Below are 21,647 nucleotides of genomic sequence, written 5' to 3' on the forward strand. Positions count from 1 at the left end.
ATTCACATTACATTCCACATTTGGGCAAATTTAAATGCTACAAAGCACTTTTTTTTCTTATACTGCTTGGCATTTAGTGCCTTTTTGCAGCATTTTCTGTGGGATTTTGGCAAAAACATCCAGATTCCAACAGGTGACTCTTCAGGCTGGGATTCCTGTGTGTATGTCAAACCCCCCTGTGCATCAACTTACTTTTCTGTCATTGGGTTCCACGTTTTCACCTTCATAGTCACCCTTTAAAGAGAGAGAAAATCTGCGTCATCCAGCGGGTTGTGCCAAGAGCTGCTCTGATCCTGCATACCCACGTCTCCCACTCACTTAATGCATCAAAACCAGAAAAAGCAATCTGTAAAATAATGCTGTATTTTAGGAGCCCATTTGTCACGGCACACTTTGTCTTCTGTCGTCGGGCACATTAGGAAAGAGCAATAGGGTCTTGTCATGGGGGGAAAAGGAATGAATAAGTGATAAAGATGGCCTAAAAATGTCGAGGGAAAAGACGTGGTATTGCCATGGTATTTGGGGTTCAGCTCAGTCCACTGGAAAGAGAAGGAACCAGCTGAGAGAGCTGCTCCCTCTCCAGACTCTTCAAACACTCAGGGCTGATTAGATTTGAGGTTTTAATTTGGAGCTATTTTTTTGAGCAAACTAAGACAATAAATAACTTCTATACAAGACTATCAGCAGCTGTCCAAAGATGTGAGGCTAGAACAGGAAGAGAAGTTTATTTAATCTTACTTTCTCGATTTCTACACAGCACTGCTGTAGTTTGAGAGCCCTGACATGTATGACAAACATCAGGCAGACAAAAAGGCTGCTGTGCTCTTGGGTGCTCCAAGATAAAGCTCTCACAGTCCCATGTAAAACCAGTGAGAGTGTGGGGAGCAGAAAACCAGGAAGACTTCAACACTTCAACCTCAAATCCCAGGCCAGAAAACCAGCACTGGGCTCCACAGCCCTTGGGCACTCACACTCAGCTCAGGCGTGAGCAGTGTGACAGCCAGTCCCTGCGACATCTGCCAAGCTGTTCTGCAGGCTGAGAGCGTGTGTTTGTCAGTTCTAGTTGCACCCTGAACCTCTAAATCAGAAGGACACCAGCACCCAGCTCTGTGCACCTCTGACAGGACGGGGGTCCCTGGCTTGCCTTGAGTGCCACCAGAATTCCTGAGCTCTCACTGACCCTCTCAAAGAGCACCACAGCTGAACACATTCCTGACATCTCACTGAGCTGCTCAGAAGCAGATTTCATCAGCAGGAAGTCTCCAGTCACATCCAGCCCCATGGAATATGTGACATCAGATCCTTGCTTATGGTTTTTCCTGGTTGCATGGACACACAGCTACTGATACCTCCACAGGGAGATGTGGCCAAGGGAACCAGCTGCTTGGTGCCCTGGTAATAAATGTGTTTCCTGGCAGTGGTGCCAGAGATCTTGGGGGCAGAAGGTCAGGAAACAACAGAAGAATTTCATTTGCTTAAACACTGTAACAACTCTTCTAATGTTGCATTCAAATTTGTGATCATCGGAGGTAGAACTGAGGTGGGGAATTCCTTAAAAGGGAGCAGAGGGATGGAAACAACATGCAGAAGTTACTGCAGTCATGACACAAGTGAGGAGAAAGTCAGTCATGTTTGGGATGATGCCACCAACACGTCACACATGAGGGATTTCTTGGTGACAGACAGCAGATGTGTAAAATATATTGCAAGACCACTTACGTCATGCAGAGGATATGCAGCACTGTAAACTCCATTGGCAAGAAGGCTGGTGATCCCTTGAAAAATAAAAACATAATAGTTATTTATAATTTCAAGGTTAGACAGCCTCACTTCATCATCCTTCCAGGAGATTTCCCTCAAAATAACAGCCATTTGATCAGATAATGATTTTGCTGCCATCTTATTCCTTTCCATGTAGTTTCATTTTTAATCATATAGGTTATTATACATGACTCATTTTATGAAATGGAAAACTGCAGAGAGCAAGAGGAAGTCATATATATTTGAGAATCAAGAATTAGAAGCCAATGACTTGGAATTAGTCATTAAAATAAATTACATTTTCTGAAAAGTCAGTTTGATTTAAGGGCAAGCCTGAAGATTTGAAAGTGTAGCAGAAGGCTGGATCACAAGGAGAATATGGCTGGAATTGATGACATAGGGAAACCCACATCCACACGCATCACCCACGCAAAGTTTTGAATTCAGGTTTCAGATTGATCAGAGAAATTGTAGGGAAAGCCTTTGCGAAGACCTTGGCGTAATACTTACCATATTTACCACATTTTCGTCTTTTATTTAAAAGGGCAGTTTCCTTCTTTCTTCCCTCTCCTTTCCCTGTTTACACAGCCGTTTATTAGTGACATGCATGAGGCTGAAAGCAATTAATGCTTCATCTATTAAATGTCTGCGGCACGAGGGACTGGGAGGAGTCCTGCCTTTCCCAGGGGTGGTGTCACTCCTCAGCTGGGGGCCGGAGGGAGGAGTTGGTGTGGAAGTTTGGAGGAGTGCTGCACCATCCCCAAGGGTGGCTGGACCTGGGCCTTTGGAGGGTTGTAGCTCATTAATTCCCTAATGTTCTTTCCTCCTGCAGCTGCTGGCTTTAATAGAGCTACTTCCAATTCTGTCCACCACGTCTGGAGGCGTCACGTTGCCCGTGAACATACATTTGGGGATTGAATGAACCAGTTTCGGGTGCTGAGTCAGAGCTAAGTCAAGCACTTGTCTTTGTGCAGGGCAACGGTGATTAATGCCAACTGAAAAAAAAATAATATATATAAATCTGGCCACTGGCATTGGGAAGAATTTGAAAAGATTCAAAAAAAGAAAAGAAAAATGAGGTGTTCCAGTGCGCTCCATGCTGCTTGTCAGCTCACGGCTAAGAAAAGAGTGTGGGACTGGTTGTGAAGGAACAGGACTATGAAACAGGAACCAGCTCACTGCAGAGTCATTTTTGATTGCTCTTGAAATGAGGATTGTTCAAGTTCATTAACGTTTTCGAGATACTAATCACCTGCTGGAGGAGCAGCTCCAGGAGTGCTCAGTAACTTGCAGATACTGGTATTAATTTTCAAAGCCCTATTTAAGATTATACAGGTCTATGAATTGTCTGCAAATGTTTCCACACTCCTGACAGGAACAACTGGTGAGCTGATAAATTATTTTTCTAGGGCTGTGAGAAGAGCTACATAGTCCCCTTCTATTAGAGATCTGGATTTAACAGTGAAGCCAAATTCACATTTTCACAAAATTTTCCCAATAAATAACAAAGGCTGCAGTGTTCCCCATGGCAGCTGCTTTTTTTCCTGCTGGGCAGTGGTGCTGCACCATTATCTGTGTTTAAATCTGTTTGCCACCTCTGCTGGGTTGTAACCCAGCATTCCAGCACTGGAACACAAAGGAGCTGATTGAGTTGATGGCATTTTTATTAGCAATATTGTGTGGCCTTGCCAGTCTCAGGTAGAAGAACCATCCGGGAATCCTAACACTCTACCATACATGAGTGTCTTCCCTATTCAACTAATCCCTATTGTGCTTCCCATTTACTGGACCAAAAAAGAAAAAAAAAATCAACTGAGAAACCAACTCCAAGGCAAGAATTTAAACTGAGCTGTGTGACCTTCCCCTTTCAAGAGTCCAAAGATGTAATTTCCAGTGAAAATGATCCAGCACCAGACTCGGAAAGGGTCTCGAAAGTCACAGAATAATTTGAATTTCCCATGCTACAGAGAACAGCCGTTCTGTTAATACTGGCTGGACACCAAATTTTAGTGTATATTAGGAGTCAACAATTGTGCATTGTGTGTTGTTACTTCAACACAAAAGTCAAAGCATGGAAATAATTTGTGGCGTAATTGTTCTTCTGTTATTTGATGTCTTTTTAAGCAGCTGATGGGTCAATATTGAACAGAACTACCTGTAATTCAAGTTCCTATCGTTTTATTTAACTTCTCGTAGGCAAATACATGCCATAACAGATTTCAACAGTTACCAAACATTTTCTTCCATGTATATGCACTTTTCATACTTTGTTTGAGAATTCACCCTTCCACCTTATTTGTTTGGATTTACCATTAACTATCTGTTAACTTTGGTCCCACAGTCAAGTGTGTATCTGTGTATCATGTATAAAATAAAGTATATAACAGCTGAGCAGGATTTGCCAACAAATCTTTAAGGTGGCCTGATTTGCAATTCATTTTTATTACGAGTTTCATTCTTACAGCACAAACCCTAGAGCTGAAACCCTAAAACTCTTGGTCATGGTAGTACAAACTTCACATCCCCTAATTTGCAGCACCTTCTCTGAGGGCTGAGGTGCCCAGTTCTAGGGCAAGCCTTGGCCCCTGGCTGCTCCAGGGGGCTCATCTCAGTTCCACTCAGGACAGTCACCAGTTAAGACCATTCCCCTCAAGCCAGTGGAAAACCACCCCGCTATAAGATGTGGGGTTCCTGCTTGAACGAAATGGGCCAAGCCACAGACTTTCACTGCAGGTATTGGATTTCACAGAAACACCCTCAATCCATTTCAGGGAGTGTAGAACACAGAGCACATCTCATCTGCTGGTTTAGGTCACCATCCATCCTAAGGCACATCTGCAGGGGCCACATGCTCACTTACCATTTAATTTAATCTATAAATTCGCATTTGAGAAAATGTCAAACAGCTGAATAAATTGAATCAGATTTCCAAATAAAACAATTACATCCACATACATTGAATTAGAAAGCAGGGGGAAAACCTAAACTCCACAGCCATTTATAACATACAATTATTTTCAATATCTGAAAAAGATATTGATCTTAAAGCTAAATAAAGTTCCTTACCCATGCTATATTTTGCTTTGGTACACGTCGTTCTTTTCAATATTTCATAAACCTACAGAAGCAGAAGAAAAGACAGGGTTACTTCACACACCACCAGTGAAAAGCACAATCTTTTTGTGTACAGTTCAAATATTGGCCGAACCAAGATGCGGATGAAGTCATCACTCTTTAATAAAAGTCATGGTGCTCAGGAGAGCGGGGCTCAGAGCTCTGTGTGCTGTGCTTTCTGTACAGGAGAGAAAAGCTTAGCTAAATAGTCAGCTACCAGGAGAACTGACGGTGGCAACCAGGGTTACATCTACCCCCTGGCATAACAGAAATGCAATTTTTGCTCATGTTAGCCATCGATTAGAGCTCAGGGGTGTTCTTCCACCTGGAGCAGCTCTACCCTGGCCTCCCAGAGCACAGGCTGGCTCCATCCCAAGGAGCTGCGGAGAGCTCCGGGCTCACGGCGTGCACGCAGCACGCAGCCGTTTATCAAACTGGACTAACACAGGCTGACCTTAACATCTCTGAGCCTGCCTGACCTCAGTGGCAAAACAGATGTATTTATTTTGGGATTTATTGCATTTATTGTCGAGTAACCTTTGCACAGCTCAGCAGGCTGCCTGCGAGGTTCAGCTTTTGGCCGCTCCCGTGCAGCGATGGTCTCTGGCAGGGCAAGCAGGCAGCACAGGGAAACCTGGAGCAAAGGCACCTCCTGCCCACTGCCTGGCCTGTCGGGGGACCTGGGGACTGTTTCCCAGCTCCCTTATCTCTGTGCTAACTTGACTCTTGCCCAATTCACTGGAGGAAGCAAGTGAGGGCATCCGGGGCAAGTCCCACAGCTCATCCCAAGTCTACATACAAGTCTGTCGTCTTGTAACCCCGGTGAATTAAAGGGCTGTCACAGAGACATTTCCAGTTATATAATACATTTTTTTTTATTTTCTTTTTTAATAACTAAAAGGTCTTTGGCTTAGTTTCTATTCATCAAAGACTCATGGGTAGTGACTAGATTCCTGTTCATTTTGCAGTAGGTGGAAGGGTCAATATTTGCACTGTCGTTCAAAAATACATTTGAGAAAGGCAGGGGAGAACTTTAAGAAAGAAGAATACAAACAGCAATGCACACAGAATAAAATGATGTTGGGAAACATTCAATATGTTCTTCATTACTGAGTGATTTGCAGGGATTTCACCCAAAGCAGCACAGCACCAGAATTATTCTTATACACCCAGTATTCCTTCAGTCATTTAAAAAACCCTTGTGCCTCCTTTCCCTCTCAGCCTCTGCTCTGAGCTCCTGCTTCAGTCCATTTTCCAGTCAGTCTTGCTCTTGTTCCATGGAGCCATTTTGTCTTGCTGCCTTGCTCAGCCTGTCATGAATTTGAACTCTTCATTTGTTGAGTTCCTTGTACTTACAAGGTTTTTTTTCCCTATACATCTGGACATGTAAAAGAAAGCCTACAAACAAAAGCCAGGCTTCCCCCCCCGCCCCCCCCCCCCCCCAAACTCAAGTTAAATGTTTCATTTGCAAATAAACCAAATCAATATTTGTCTTTTTCTTCACCATTTCTGTGCTCCTGCATCTGCCAGCTCACCTCACCCCCATAACCAGTGCTCACATCAAACCCCTGCTCTTCAGGCTGGTGGGGAGCTACACTGTGGAATAAGCTGGAATTTCAGAGCAGGAAAGGGAAGTTGGGTATCTTACAGCCCTTATCACCACAGCAATGAAAGGCAGCTCTGACTGGGGTATAAGCTCTTTTGGAAACCACTTGGCATCCCAAAAGGCTGAAGTTAAATATAAGATAAATGCATGCTGGCAGTGACATTCCAAGGCACCAGTTAGGAGCAGTGGAATGGGGCAAAGAGTCCCTGTTATCCTCTGAAATGTGCTGCAGCCAGGGCTGCTTGGCACGGCCCCTTCCAGCTGCCCTGGATATCACACGAGCTGGCCTTTCAGTTCCTCCTTTGGTGGCTATAAATGAAGTGACACCTTCTTCCTCACCTCTATTTTATGTTCTCTAAGTCAGATAAAAGCCATCAACCTCAACACTTTCAATACCACCACTGCAGAGAATTTCCCCCAAAAACTACATATATAATATTCCCTGTAAATACCTGGATGTTTCATTGGAATTTGTCTCAGGATAATCAGCAGCATTTTGCAAAAAGAACAATGTATAGCTACAAAAAGTTCAACCCCTCGTGGGTGCAGGCAGCTGGTGGGCAGAATGAGTGGTAAAATCTAAACATTCCCAGATGGTGATATCTCTACTAAGAAAATTACCCATGAACTAGAAAGAAGATCTAAATTATTTTCCAAAAGGCAGCAACCTGTTGGCATCAAACACTACTCAGCACTAAATCTGGAATTATTTATAATTTCAGTACCTGGTGGCACAGGAGATCCTTGGCATTTGGTTAAGAAAGATAAACTTGAACAGGCATTGCACTAAAGCTGTTAACACCACGACCAAGGCAATATCCACCATAAATTATTTACAGGCAGTACTTACTATAGTGCTTCTGGTTTTACTGTCAAAGAAGGAATCTTTGTCAGACAAATCAAATCTGTTAAAAGATTACAACAAAGCCCATTAGGTCAAAAAAAAAAAAAAAGTCAGTAATTTCCTGTTCTTGTTGACCCCTTCAATATTTTCATTTCTCCTGGGGATCTCTCAGAGCTCAAATTAAAGAACAGCTTGCAGAAACCCTGTTAAAAAGCAAGTCCAACCCAACTCCCACATTTTAAAGAGGCTGCTTATACATTTCACTGGGTTGATGTCTTTATAGGTTTTTCAGCACAAAAGAGAGTGTTGACACTCATTTAAGTTGAATCCCTGACCACTGCTTGAATTTCCCCTCATAATCTTTAATTTTCCCTGTGAGACCTCTGTTTCCTCCCTCATTCAGCAGAGACCCAGGTGCTGTTCCTGGAAATGCCACCTGCAAACAGTGTGAGGCCCATCCATGTCTCCACTCAGGAGCATATTTTGGAGCTTCCCTGAACCTCCAGGAACGCCCTACGCTCAGCAAACACACCAAGACATTTCCTGCAAGCCCAAGGACAGGCCAAGATGTCACACACACACTGCCTGGCCCAAGCCCATCAGTGCTCTGCATCTCTGGATGAAACACTCAAAGCCCTGGGGATGCAGGGAAGAGCTCCTGCCCTAGGACTGCTGTTTGTTCCAGCTGGCACATCCATAAACACAGCCTTCAAAGTGACTCCTCTGGGATGTTGGCCAGGGAAGAGCAGCAGCAGGGCAATCCAAGGCAGGAGAAGCTTTGGCTGGGCTCTACCTCGTGATTTTTTCCCTACACCCACATTTACAGCTGTTCTTGCTGATCTGGGATTGAAGGCAAAGCCACCTCTGACTTCACAGCACTTCAAAGGCAAGGCCTGGTTGGCACTACCTGTGTGTCAGCTGCCCACACCAGATATATGAAATTATTCTGAAATTTAGCAACCCACATCTCTGGCTACAAGTTTCACTAAACATTTTATTTAATGTGGAGAAGAGACTGTTATAAATCAGATTATAAATCCCCTTTTGGCAGCCTAACAGGTGAAGTGTACAGTTATACAGACACACATTATGTGCCACAACAGCAGCTAAAACACACAGAGATTTCCTTGCAGAGACTCATTCCTCAACAGCAAGCCAAAAAAAAAAAATCCCCCCAAAAGTAAATTTACTGTAAAATGGAAACATTCTTTGCAGCAACGCCCACCAAAGTGTTGGTGTTCATGTTCCCATTCACCCTCTGGTGCCTGAGCTGCTGTCAGAGAGGCTGGAACCTGTGGACATGGATATTCAGGGAAGGCTTTCACTTACAAGTGCTGCTTCTCTCTGGAGAAGGGGTAGGAGAGGCGCTTCACCGTCTGAGGTTTGTGTTCTGCTACTTTGGGCTGGATGGGCTCCGTTATTTTTTGAATCACAGAATTAATCTTTTTCAGGAGGCCGTGGGTCTGGTTTATCTGATACATCTGAGGGGGCAAAGAGAAAAAAAACCAAACCAAACAGTGAAACTTTACTGCTTTTTGGTTATCCATAGGTCAGAGTGAACTGTAAGGAATCAACCAGAATTAGATAAATATAGCACAATAAACTATTGAGGAGTGTGGTTTACATTCTTGAAATCATCCAGAAAGAAAGGGATGGGAAAGTCAAACCAAGGGTTAGGGAACCACAGGATGACAACAGACTTTTTAATATAATTGTGCTTCTGATTAAAATCCCTGGTAAGTGAGGCAATAATGGGGATTAATATGAAATCCAAACCAAAAGTGCGGTTTTAGTGCTGTAATAAATGATGCTGGGCTTGGAGACTGTTTCTGGCTCCATTATGGACTTCTCTGTGCAGTCTGGGACCTGCATTTAGTCTGTGTTTAAATATTAATCCATCTCTGAGCTGCGCTCACTGAGCAGGTAGCTATCTATCACAGGTGATTTAGAATTGATGAAAATACACTGTCATTCCCTTAATGATATTTCAAATATTCTGGAAGGTAATTTATTTTGTGGTTGAGTGGCCCCAGCTCCTGCAAACATGACTGACTGTGTATATGAGTAGTCACTAAACCCAGCGAGACAAATTCTTATCCTTGTGTTCAGATTTAGCAGTCTTCAAGTGAGAAAAAAATGTCCAAAAGACACATAGAAATTTCACCATCAATTGAAACCTCTTCTTTTAAAACATACTGAGGATGAAATCACTCTCATCATGTACAGACAGTCGTAGCAGCCAGAAATTCTTAATTTCCATTATTCCTTCCACTTTTTCCCTCTGCTGCCCCAAGCAAGTACATTTGTGACTTTCATTTCTGGTGTGTTTCAGTTAATTGTTTTGAAAATGCTCATGGAAAGAGAAGTCTGCATTTATAAAGTGCTCTGAGAGGAACATATGTTTAAACTATGCCTTCATGACAAAAACAAGAAAATCAAGACTCACCTTTTTTGTGGGCATCTTGAGCTTAAGGAATTCTGCCTCTCGACACAATACATTCCATGGTGCGTGTATTTTTACAAATCCAATCCCATGGATTTTGGTCTTAAAAAAAAAAAAAGGAAAAAAAAAAGCAGGGGAAAATTTTACTGATGAGAGGAAATTAAATGCATTACTCCATGTGCTTCATGCATATTTAAGGAAAAAACAGTCCATTAGGGCCAACATGATACATCTCATTTGTTTGAGAGAGTTGGTTTCTAACAACAGGACAAACACTGAACACCTCACTGTGCTGAGCTGCTACAGAATGTGACTCAAAAAATGCTATTGTCTCCCAAAGCAATTACCACAAGGCTAAACAGATAAAAGCTGTTTGGGAAATAAAAGCTAATGACTGTGGACACAAACACAGGCTGAGCCAGTTAAACTTGAAGCAGAGGCATCCAGCCAAAATGGTGTGATTTGGTGAGTGTGTTGTAATTTCTGGGGCTGAGAGAGTCCTTGCTGCTCACACCTCAGAGGAGCAGCCTCAGAATCAAATGTGAATATCTCCATTAAAGCATCATAGTTAGGAAAACCAGCAGGAAGAACTCCACCAAACAAAGCAAAAGGAGGACAGAAGTTAATGGCAATATTAGTGGTTTGCCTGCAGCCCAGTAATTCTCTGAGCTGTGTTCTAGAGGGCAGGACATGGATGTTTGCTCCTGGCACTCCCACATACACCCATGTTTGCTCCCCCTGGAGCAGCCATTCCAAAGGGTCTGGACAAACGATACCCAATTAGGAGGCATTCAGCAAACAGAAGAGAAATGAACTTCAATTAATCTTTCTAATCTGGTTGCTGCACCAACTCAGTTATTACAGTAACCAGCTTTCACACAGCTGTATTCTCACTCGCTTTCTAGAAATTGGTTACTCGGAAGACCATGGAATGGTTTGGGTTGGAAGGGAGCTCAGGGGTCATCTAGTTCTAAAACTCTTGCCGTGGACAGGCCAGGCTGCCCCAAGCCCTGTCCAACCTGGCCTTTTTTATCAATTATTTGTGGACATTGAGCCAGTGACCACAACTCTGTGTGTGACCATCCAGCCATTTAATTGGAGAGAGCTTAAGTGGTTTATTAAACACCATCTGTTTAAGAAGCCTTTGCTCTTTTGGAATCAGTGAGGTCTCCAATGCAGCTGTGTGGCTTTTCAGGCCCAAGTGATTGGAGATCTTTTCCCCCTAGATGGACGTGCTGGCTGTGGAAGCTGATGTAAATCCCCAAATCTTGCTTTCGTGTCTACACTTTCATCTCATGTGGTTTGATGTTTTGCACAGAAAGGACAGGGTTCCCTCTCTTTTACAGCGTCCTGGCTTGACCCCTGAGTCCTTCTGCATCATTTGAAATCATATTACATGTCATAGGTGGAACCTCCCATCTGGCAAAGGATTCAATGTCTATGACTTGGCACAGGCAAAGTCCATGTTTGTTACAGGAACCTGCAAGCTGGACAGAAAGCAAGTCTGATTTTCACTGTTAGATGGAGAGGGGAAACATTTTGGGCTTTTCTTGCATTGCACCATGTTAAGTATATATATTACATATACATAATATATAAAAGATATAAATGTCTGTAATTTGTGAGTAATAGGTGACAGGTTTATTTTTTTTGCAGTCTGTTCCCAGGTCGAAATGTTTATCTCAACTTTTAGATCCTGTAAATAAAACCAGCATAAATGTTTACCCTCTCTCTCGGGACTCTGGGGCACATTGGTTGGGTCAGATAATTGCAGCAGCTTTCTTTGAAATTAATACTGCTGTGTCTATTTCTACTAATCACACACTGGCAGCACTTCACATACATCATTTTTTACACGGTTCTAATGGGCTTTTAATAGAATATCCTGTTTTCAGAGTGCAGGTGGGAGATGTTACAAGCTGTACTGTTCACGTCTAAGAATGGAAAGAGCAAACTGTAACACAGACCCATGTGCTCCTGCAGGAGCGTGGACCAGAGCCTCCTGAACTAATTTAATTCTCCTCAAGCCTATATTGAGGAATAAAGATGACACTGCCTGTATCTGATTTTTTCTTCCCCTCATAGCTGGAATTACCAGAGGATCCAAACAACTGTGTACTGTAAACCCACCAGACCGGGATTAGTGTTCAGAGCGGTTTAAGCCTCACTTCCAGACAGCACAGCACAGCCGTGTTGCAATGGTGGGTGTGCCACAAATCCTGGCCAAGAAAAGCCAGGAAACTTCACCTCATCAGAGCATTTACAACACCATGGCACACTCCTGTGCAGTCAACTAAATCAGTGGGTGAGGATGGCACTGACTGCCAGAACTGCAATCAAATCCTGCAAAAGCTGAGACTGTGCAACCTTGATCAGAGCCAGGCTCACAGGGACAGCTCAGCATCCCCCAGGACCTGGCCACCAGTCACCCTCTCTAACCCTTTTAAATGGATCCTTACATCTTCATCACGTTCCAGCTCCAGCCCGGCCTCCACAAGGTTCCCCTCATACTCCTCCCTGCGGAACCTCTTGTCATCCTCATGGTAATCCATGTGAGGCTCACTGTCCCCCATCTCCAGCTGCACCCCCTTCCCCGGGAGTGGCTGGTCCTGCTTGGTGCTTCGGACACTGGCATCGTTCTGCTGAGGTCTCCTGGCCAGAGTCTTCCCGGCCGAGGACTTCTTGTAGTGGTAAACCAGGATGTAGTCCACCTTCCTCTTGCCATCTCTGAAGTACAGCCCGTATTTGCAGTCAGCATCCGGGTTTTTGGATAGGGAATTTAATAACTGGAAGTGGGGAATGGGTGTGTGGAGAGAAGAAGAGAAGACTAATGAATGCACAGCCCAACACAAGCACCAGATAGATCATACTCTCCTTTCAAGGCTCCTTTTGCCTGGAGAACAAGATTCCCTCTCTCCAGACAGACAGCAGATGGGAGGAGTCCCCCCCGTGCTACTTACTCCAAAAATTTTTGCAAGTTAACACCTTTAATTTTACTGATAGCCAGCTGAGATTTTATTGGCCAGAAATAAATAGATTGCATGACTGGGATTTAATCTAATCACCAGCACACTGGTTCATAAGTCAGCTACTTGCTGGGTTTGGTTTTCTCCTTTGGGGGTTAATTGCCGCTAAGATCATCTGTCCTTTTCCACCCATGACATCTGCAATGCTGCAATTCTGACAAATAGATTAATATCGTGTGGAAACATTTCTCACTTCTCTTATCTATCATTGCAAGTCCATATCATCTGAGAAAGAGATCATCTTAGATACAGACTGAAGGGAGCCAGCTGCTCCTGCGGCGTGGCCAAAAACGCCATGGAAAGTGGCCAGGGAAGTGGGGTCACTGCTTATTGAGTTCACCACTTTTTTTCCCACTTATAAAACCTATGTCACTATGCAATCTGATGGTGGCAATGGCTTTATTCCCAGCCTGGGTTAATGCTGGTAAGTGTTGCAAGACACATGAAAGGTATGACTCAAAAGACAATTTCATTTCCAAGCATTTATCTGAAAACTGCACAAGGCGACTGTAGAAACAAACAAACAAACAAAAATACTAACAATTTATTTATTTCTACTTTTATAACAGTTCTCATGCATAATTCACAATTCTACCCTTGGAGATTCACATAATACTAAAATTTAAAAAAAAAAAAAAAAGGAAGAAAATTCACTAGTAACTGGCATTTATTTTCACAAAAACTACCCAACACAGGAGTGGCTTTTCAGTGACCAGGGAACTTTTTTGGCTTCTAAGTTTATAGAAGAATTTCCATTCTCCATGGAGGGAAAAGGAATTGTGCTCCAAAAGAGAGCAATTGGTCATCAGTTGCAAAATGCTAAAATCTATTTGGGAAGTGCACACCTGCTTATTTCATACATAAAGCACTAAATGTAAGTTATTTTAGATAGCCTTTGCTATCTGCTTCTCTTTTCTTTAGGATCTCATCCCTCTTTCCCATTTAATCTAAACCCTTTACACCAAGCTAATAAATATGTAACAAAATAATACAGCATTTGGAGCCACCACGGAGTGCACTCATTGTCCTCTTGCCTCTATTCCCCATTCCATGAAAACAGGGGAGGTTATTTAGCCATGTCAAACTCTTCAGGGCAGTCTGTTAATGTTTATGCCCTACCTAGATAGTCTCATTTAGTTCATAAGCATAATTTTGATACAAAAGACCATCAATAACTATTACTTTTCAATTGCTTTATGACTAATGGCATGCACCCGTGAATTCAGAACATTTTTTTTAAAGCAAGCTGACAGTCTACTTATGGCAGGCGACTCACTTATGCAAATTTCTACAGAAACAAAATATTAACAAATGGCAACTAACTGGACTGTGGGGTTTTTTAAAAAAATATGTATTGATCTTACTAATTAATTAAACAGCAGTTTCTGAAAAACCAGGCTAAGCCACCACTGTGGCTACTAAAGCCTCAACAAATTCACTTATATGTGAGAACAGCTATATCCCACAGCAAACAAGAAGCAGCCAAAAAACTTGGTTCTGTTTTAAAGAAATTAATGGTCAGATTATTTTAAGGGTGGGGTATAAATGCTGAAAGATACTCATGGGCCAGATATTCTTTTGCAGTGCTCCTGTGCTTAAATTGAGTTGCATTGACTTTGACCATGTAAAACTTGTCTCCTCAGCAGTGAATGAGACAGAGAAAAGACATTTCAGTTTCACCACAGCAGGAGGATTTTAACACCCTGACAGAACCATTCCTCCATGCTCCATCCTAATTTTAAGCACAAGCACAATAAATCACATGCTGCTTTTTCTGGTACCTCTTTCCCCAGTGAATCTGTTGTATAGCCCACTCCACCTTAATACACTTCTTTTTATGTTCAAATTACATAACCAAGTAGTAATCATGCTGGGTGTTCATATTACTAACGTCCTTTAAAATCTGTGTTAAAAAATTTAACTGAGGAGCAATTATTGACACTGGAAATCTAATGTCTATTGTGTGCTGGAGAAGATCAGTTTAATGTTTTCTGTGTTAACAATGGCTTCTGAATGAAATTTGAGACATTCTCTTCTGTTCTTCTCTGCACTGGCAAGAAGATGTGAAGGTTGGCACAGCCTTATTGCCAGACTCCTTACTCTGAGAAGAGGCAGCCCCTTTTTATGCTACAGGTTAAACCAGCTTCCCTTCCTCACACATCCAAGAACACCCCCCGCCACATCAGCATGGACTGTGCCTGGTGGCAGTCCTTCCCAGCACCTTGGGAAAACAGAGGGAGAGGATTTCAGAGCATCCTGGGAGTGGAAAGGATGAGAAATAAGCTGCGGGGCAGCGTGCCTGGTGTGAGCCAGCAGGTTACTCACCGTGCTCTCGTGCTGGTCGTAGCCGATGTCCTCGATGGCTCGGATGTTGATGATGTGGATGCCCTTCTCCTCAGCAGGCAGACAGGAGTACTTCTTGTTCATCCTCATTCCTGTCTCCTCTGGAGCCTCACTGAGATCTTCTGGCAGAAAATCCACCCCATGAAACTCGCTGTCTGCGTCTGAGAAGGAAGGGAACAATTCTATCAAGACACTTTAATCCAAACTTGCTCCTCCCAGAGCCACCCAAAAGCTGAAACGTATCCTGTTCCTGCCCTCTCCTGCCAATGAGCCCTTGGGCAGGGCTCCCACCCCTTCTCCACTTTCCTCAGCCCTCTTCAGCCCTACCTGGGTCTCCTCCTCCTCCAGAGGAAGAGAGCTCAGTTAACTTTTATCCTGCATGGGTGTCTCAGGGTGTTTTTACTCTGTGGGCTTGTGGAATGACTCTATTTCTTGGCAAGAGAAGGAAAAAGCGGGGTGGAAAGGGAAAAAACTGCTGGTGAGGATAGGTGCCACGGTGCCTTTCCCTTTCCTGGAGGCATTTTCTCCTTTAACTTGTTCACGATGAAAAACTAAGTTAAGGGTTTTCCCTCAAGTACCTACATCCTGCATCTGATTTACTGAACCATTCTTATTTAAGTAGTCTTGAAAATCTGGGGGTTTCTCTGTCTCAGCCTGCTTCTGATGGAGGCATCAGAACTGTTTCCATTTCCTGTTTAAGTATATAGATAGGCTAAAGGATTTTAAATAAAAAATTCACTACAAACTGAGCAACCAATAAGTTACAGAATGCAAACTGGGTTTTGCATATGGGCACTTATGCAAGCAATAGAAGGCAAAGTGTTCCAAGATTTTATTAATTTTGACACTGAAATAAAATACTGCAGCATTGTACCTTTTTTTTTTTTTTTTTTTAAACCATATAGGAGGAAAGCTGGCTTGTCGAAAGAGTGAAGATAAAGCAGGAATTGTAGAATTTATGGATCCTAAATTAGCTTTCCCAAACAACATAATAACATGAAACTGAATTACCCTGTCTGGGTCTGGTTGAACTTCAGGGATGTTGAGGGAAGAGACAAAGAAAATCCCACTCCCCAGCAAATTTGCAGATGATGTGAACCTGAGGAGCAGGATTAATAAGCTGGAGGGTAAGGCTGCTACTTCAAGGGGTCTTGACAGGTTGGAAAAATGGAAACCCAAAAAAGTCCCCCACTTATGCAGCCCAAAGGAGGGAAGACAAATGATGGGGTTTCTAGTCCTGCCTTCAACCACCAACTGAGTAGGTACAGACACAGCAGGGCCAGATTCTTCCCACAGGTGAAGAATGAGAAAAGGGTGAGGGGCTACAGACACAAGCTGCAACAAGGGAAATTACAACCAAACATTAAAAAAAAGAATCTCAGCTCTCTAACAAGAGTGATCACACAATGGGGAAGGAACCAGTGAAGCTATAAATCTCCATCCATCCCTGGAGAAGCTCAGAGCTTGACCACACCTGGCCCAATCTGAATGTTGGGAGGGCACTGCAATAATCACCACACTTCTGATCAGGCTCTTCCTGGGAACAAGGCGGGAGCCAGCAAGGACAACAACCTGCAACAGGCAGAGGAGGAGGATGCAACTGAAGCCTTGGCACCTGTCCTGAGCTTATCAGAGAAAGGTAAACATTACTGTTATGAAAGCCATGCTTCTGTGGAATTTGCAGTTGCGCTCCTCTGGAGCTTGCCAACACCACGAGTTTGTGGATGTTCATTTCAGTTCTGGGCAATCCGCTGCCCCAAGCTGCTTTCCCAGGAACACCAGTGCTCATTAACATCATCGTAACACCTGGGCAGCAATCACCCTCTACATATTCATGTGCACAGCCTGTAACACCCACACCTGTGCAGATCTGGGCTGCTGCTCTTGGCTCTTCTCTAACACTCCCCAGCAGCTGTGCCAGAGCAGACACCACTCGTGAGATCTCAGGGCAGCATCACCAAACTCAGCGAGCCACTTGAACAGCAATTTGTAACAACTCAAGGAGCTTTTTTTGAGGGGGGTAATGTAGAGGTGCAGCCAGAAATCTGCTGGCTCATGGGAACAGCTGGAATGTTTGTACCAATTCCCTACATGTGTATGGTCTCTTTTTCCCAACACTCACAGGCACATATGGGCAGGCTCCCTGAACAATGGAAATTGAAGCAAGTGTGGGCAGCTGCAGAATCCTGTGTACTCAAGCCTTTATTCTGTGGCTGCAAAATACTCATAAAATAATACAACTTTTAGAACTTCATAACTGCAACAACCTGCATTTTTATCTGGAAGGATGCTTGCAAAAACAGTGGATTACGTGCAGTAAAAGTCCTCTCTTCTTTTCCTTCCTTTTCACATGTGTACTAAGTAAAACCCAGTTATTTCAGAATTTTGCAGAGGGTATTGGAAGAGAAGCAGCTTTTACTGAATGTGAATCTGAATAATGGAGCTGTGAACTGAAAAGTGCTAGTTTAGGAATCACCACTGGGACAGAATAGGCTCAGAGGAGAAAATCACAAGCTTCATTGAGCCCAAATGATGTCCCTGTGCTCTGAAGCTGCACTTCCAAGCAGAGTTTGTTAAGCCCCAGCACGGAGCAAGGAGACCTGCTCAGATGATTCAGCACCATTGTGCAAGCCCAAACAATCCCCCCCCCGAAACAAGGAGATATTTACATTCCTGTTTACACATCAGTAGCCTGGCAATATTGGAAAGAACAAGTGCTTCAGGTAGGCAGTGAATCATAGAATTTTGGTTTATTATGACTACTGGAAAATATGTGAACTGTGAGAGCTTTCTTAATACAATCTTAATTACAACAAGTTTGATTTCTGCACTGAAGGATGATGTCAGGATTTAATCCTAAGTAAAGCCATCCAAACCACTTTGGTAATTACAAACACCCAGGGATTATGAGCAGTTCACTTTGCTGATTTGGCAGAGGTCAAAGCCTTCTGTTGCAGAACACAAAACCTCTTTTTTATTTTTTTTTTTTTTACATGGAGTAGAGCATTTAAAAGATTTAAAACCATGAATATTTTATGTTAATCACATTAAACAAGGACAATAATTTAATCTCAAAATAAATTCATGTTCAGAATTATTTATGGCAAGATAGAAGAGGAAAGGTAAAGAGTGAAAAGAACAATAATGTCCTAATTCAGCTAGACTGACATTGTAATCTCTTTGTTGGGAGCTGAAAGAGGTGAGCATTATGAAAACTGCTGGCTTTGCTGCCTTCTAATGCTGACTAACCCACCCTCTTCTATTTATTAAGCAGAAAACACTACAACAAAGACTTGAAGAAGCACTTAATGTATTTCAACACAGCCATAAAACCAACCTCAAAACCTCATTGATTCTGAGTCAGCAGAAGTCCCCTAATATTCTGGGGCACAGAGTCAAACTCATGCCTGAGCCTCTCACTCTAAGCCGTATGGGAAACAAGACTGAACTAATAAAAAAATCCCTCAAAACCACTTCCTCCTCCATTCAAATTTCAGTCGCAGCTGTTAAAATTCCCAACCTCATCATGCAAAAATTAACACTAATTAATTAATGATCACTTTTCCACCACTGAAATTTGGCACACTGTGCTGTAACCTTTCCTCATTCAGACAATGCTTCTTCACTGAATGTTGATGACCAGGTGAACCAGGACCAAAAACCTGCTGTAGAAACCAATGTATTTTCTCCATGATTCAATCAACCATTAACATTATCGTCATAACCATGCACAGCCACTGAATATTCCCTGGCAAAAAGTATTTTTGTCATTAAAATGAATTTTAAAATTGCATTCATGCAATGCAACTCTTAAAGAAATACCCTGCACTAGCTCTAAAATAAGTATCATCAAGTCAGCATGAGTACATCTAAACAAATACAATATTTCCCTGCTCAGCCTGAAACCAGAAATGTCACTGAAGCTGACCTCCCTTGTTTTCTTTTTCTTTTTTTCCTGGTCTCCTCTTGTTTTCACTTTTAGAGAGTATGTTTAAGAAAGTGGTAGAACAAAAAAAAGTCACAAAGACCTCTGGGTTAAAAAGGTGAAGCAGCAGGAGAGTTACAAGACCATGTGATTCAAGCTTTTAAATGTCCACGGCCTTATCTTTTTGCTTTATATAAACTATGATAGAATTCAGAATGAAAAATTAAGAATCATGCAGGTAACAAGGAAGCATATTAAGAAAGTCATGCACACATGCATACACACATATATATACCTATGGTAAAAGAAACAAACACAACCTCTAAGCAAATGTTGAATATTTTTTGATCGTATACTCTTTCTACAGAAAAAAACTGTTAGCTTGTGCAATACATTGGATAACTTTTGGATTTAAGTCATTTTCTTGAAGAAAAGATAAGATATTGAGATAAAACTCCTTTTAGTGGGGTTTTGCTTGCTACATATTGCCCCCTAGCAGCAGGATCCTCCTTCAGCACGTCCTCACCCAGTTCTCTACCGCCTGTATCTCCCAAATTCCAAGTCAGAGGTTAATCCTAAGAAGAAAAAAAACATCATCCTCACAAGTGATTCTCCTACCTCTTCTCCTTTTCCTTCTCCCACCTCCTGATACGCTCCAAGGCTGTCAGATTTGGAGGCCAAAGCCCTGGAAGAGCAAGGCCAGGCAAGCTCCAGGCAGGCTCAGTGCCACCCCAGCACGGCTCGTTCCGACCCGCGGGTCAGCCTGCGGCCCGAGGAGCCGTGCCCGGGAATGCCAGCCAGCAGGCTGGAATGCCAGCGAGGATACCCGCTGCTGGCAGGGAGGGCAGTTCTTTTTTTGGGATGCTGACACCTGTTTACGAGGCACTGGCCCTGGACCAACAGAGCTGCCGTGCTCTCCCAGGAACACCCGCACACGTCCCGAACTTCTGTTCTGCGCAAAGTCCTGACATCAGGAGATCATTAGCTCCACATCAGGGACAATTTGATGCAAATTCTCCCTCGCCCCTCCAGCTGTGAGCAGCCAGATGTTGCCCCCAACCGTGCTGCTGGTGGAGAGGCAGCAGGTTTCACTGATACCACCGACTGGCCCGGCAGGAAAAGGGAGCCCACCTCCCTGGGGCAAAGTTAATGTTGATACCTCCTCTCCATCCTTTCAGGGATGTTGACACCTCCTGTCCATCCTTTCAGGGATGCAGGGATGTTGATACCTCCTGTCCATCCTTTCATGTTGATACCTCCTGCCCTTCTGTCTGCAGAAAGGTGAACCCTGCCTCTTTCATCTTCTCTAAGTAGGACACTTTGGAACTCACCCATCTCCTTTGCTTTCCCATTTATTTTAAAACTTGTAGCCTACATCTGTGCTGGTTATTACCTTAATGAATCAAGTATGATGTTATAACCCAATCCATTAAAAAAAAAAAGCTCAAACAGTGAAATAAATCCTGGATTCCATGGACAGTTTCCTTTGCAGAGGAGAAATACTTCCAAAGCAGAACGACCTTGATGTGCCTGATGCTGACAACCCACACTGAAGGGCAGAGCCCATTCAGACACTTTGTGCCCAGTGCTTAGGAGTCACAGGGGTGGAAAAACTTCAGCTCCTGGCAGGATTGTCTGGATGATCAGCTGGCTTAGCTCTGTTCCTCACTACTGAGAATGGTGGGGCTCTGGAGTGGGGCTGCAGCTTTCCTGGAAGGCTGTCTGCAGCTTTAAAGTTATTGATCTATTATTATTAGCAGCATATTCAAAGCAGGTTAGAAGGACACACAGCTATGACATCATTTTTTATTTATGCCTGTCTATTTTTGTTTTTAAAGATTTATTTACCCCATTTGCAGGATGCAGTCCTGGGCTTGAACATACGCCTGATCTGACACAAGCCTTGTGAAATGTAAAAACAAAGAGCAAAACCACCTAAAACCTCTAAAGATAATGAACATTTTGATTGAAATGGCATTTTCAACAGCACGTAAATGACAAGAAAATACAAATTCTACCATAGCACTACAGCCTGTTTCTTCACATCCCATCAAATCTCACATTTTATGAATAAACATAAAGCCTCTTCCCATCCCAAGACAAATTTCACTTTTTTCTCCACAACTACCAACAACTACTTAATGGTCTATTAAGTAAATCTGTTTTCAGACATATTTCTAATACACCTAAGTTAAGGACTCTTCTTCTGCTAGGCACCAGAAAAATATTATTTTCTTCTGTTGCTATTGCACAAAGATCAGCACTAAAACTAGGCTCAATGTTATGGTGAAAACAAAGCCAGATATGGGAGAGCCACTGAATCCACAATTTGTGAATCCTATTAGATATATTTTGCAGGGTTATGATTCTCATTATTTCTGTTTGTATGTTCCAAGGGAAGGCAGTTTTTATCAATAGGAGCAGTGAGATGAAAGGAAAAACAATACTAAAAAGCAGATTATGGTGAGAGAATTGGTATTTATTGGGACAGTGGATATCCAAACTCTCACCAGAGTCTAAATATAAAAGATATCTAGATACATTTAAAATATGATGTATATTTTCCTTTACCAGGCTGTAACAAT

At 42.9% G+C, this 21,647-nt stretch overlaps 1 protein-coding gene across 3 annotated transcripts in view; it reads right to left on the reverse strand.

The window, feature by feature from the left end:
• The window catches only part of ANO1 (anoctamin 1), a 71,322-nt gene that overhangs the window by 25,684 nt on the left and 23,991 nt on the right, over positions 1 to 21,647 (reverse strand). For 2 of the 3 annotated variants that reach the window (XM_041459202.1, XM_041459201.1), the window contains exons 2-9: positions 15,120 to 15,298; positions 12,228 to 12,554; positions 9,772 to 9,870; positions 8,655 to 8,806; positions 7,332 to 7,386; positions 4,828 to 4,879; positions 1,720 to 1,775; positions 193 to 234 (exon numbers count right to left, since the gene is read on the reverse strand). In XM_041459202.1, the coding sequence (XP_041315136.1) occupies positions 193 to 234; positions 1,720 to 1,775; positions 4,828 to 4,879; positions 7,332 to 7,386; positions 8,655 to 8,806; positions 9,772 to 9,870; positions 12,228 to 12,554; positions 15,120 to 15,298 (962 nt within the window). Of the gene's footprint in view, positions 1 to 192; positions 235 to 1,719; positions 1,776 to 2,271; positions 2,338 to 4,827; positions 4,880 to 7,331; positions 7,387 to 8,654; positions 8,807 to 9,771; positions 9,871 to 12,227; positions 12,555 to 15,119; positions 15,299 to 21,647 lie in introns of all 3 variants that reach the window. The other variant, XM_041459200.1, reaches the window with a different exon arrangement.

This window comes from Pyrgilauda ruficollis, unplaced genomic scaffold (genome assembly GCF_017590135.1).
Source record: "Pyrgilauda ruficollis isolate IOZ18807 unplaced genomic scaffold, ASM1759013v1 scaffold132, whole genome shotgun sequence".
NCBI classification, from domain to species: domain Eukaryota; kingdom Metazoa; phylum Chordata; class Aves; order Passeriformes; family Passeridae; genus Pyrgilauda; species Pyrgilauda ruficollis.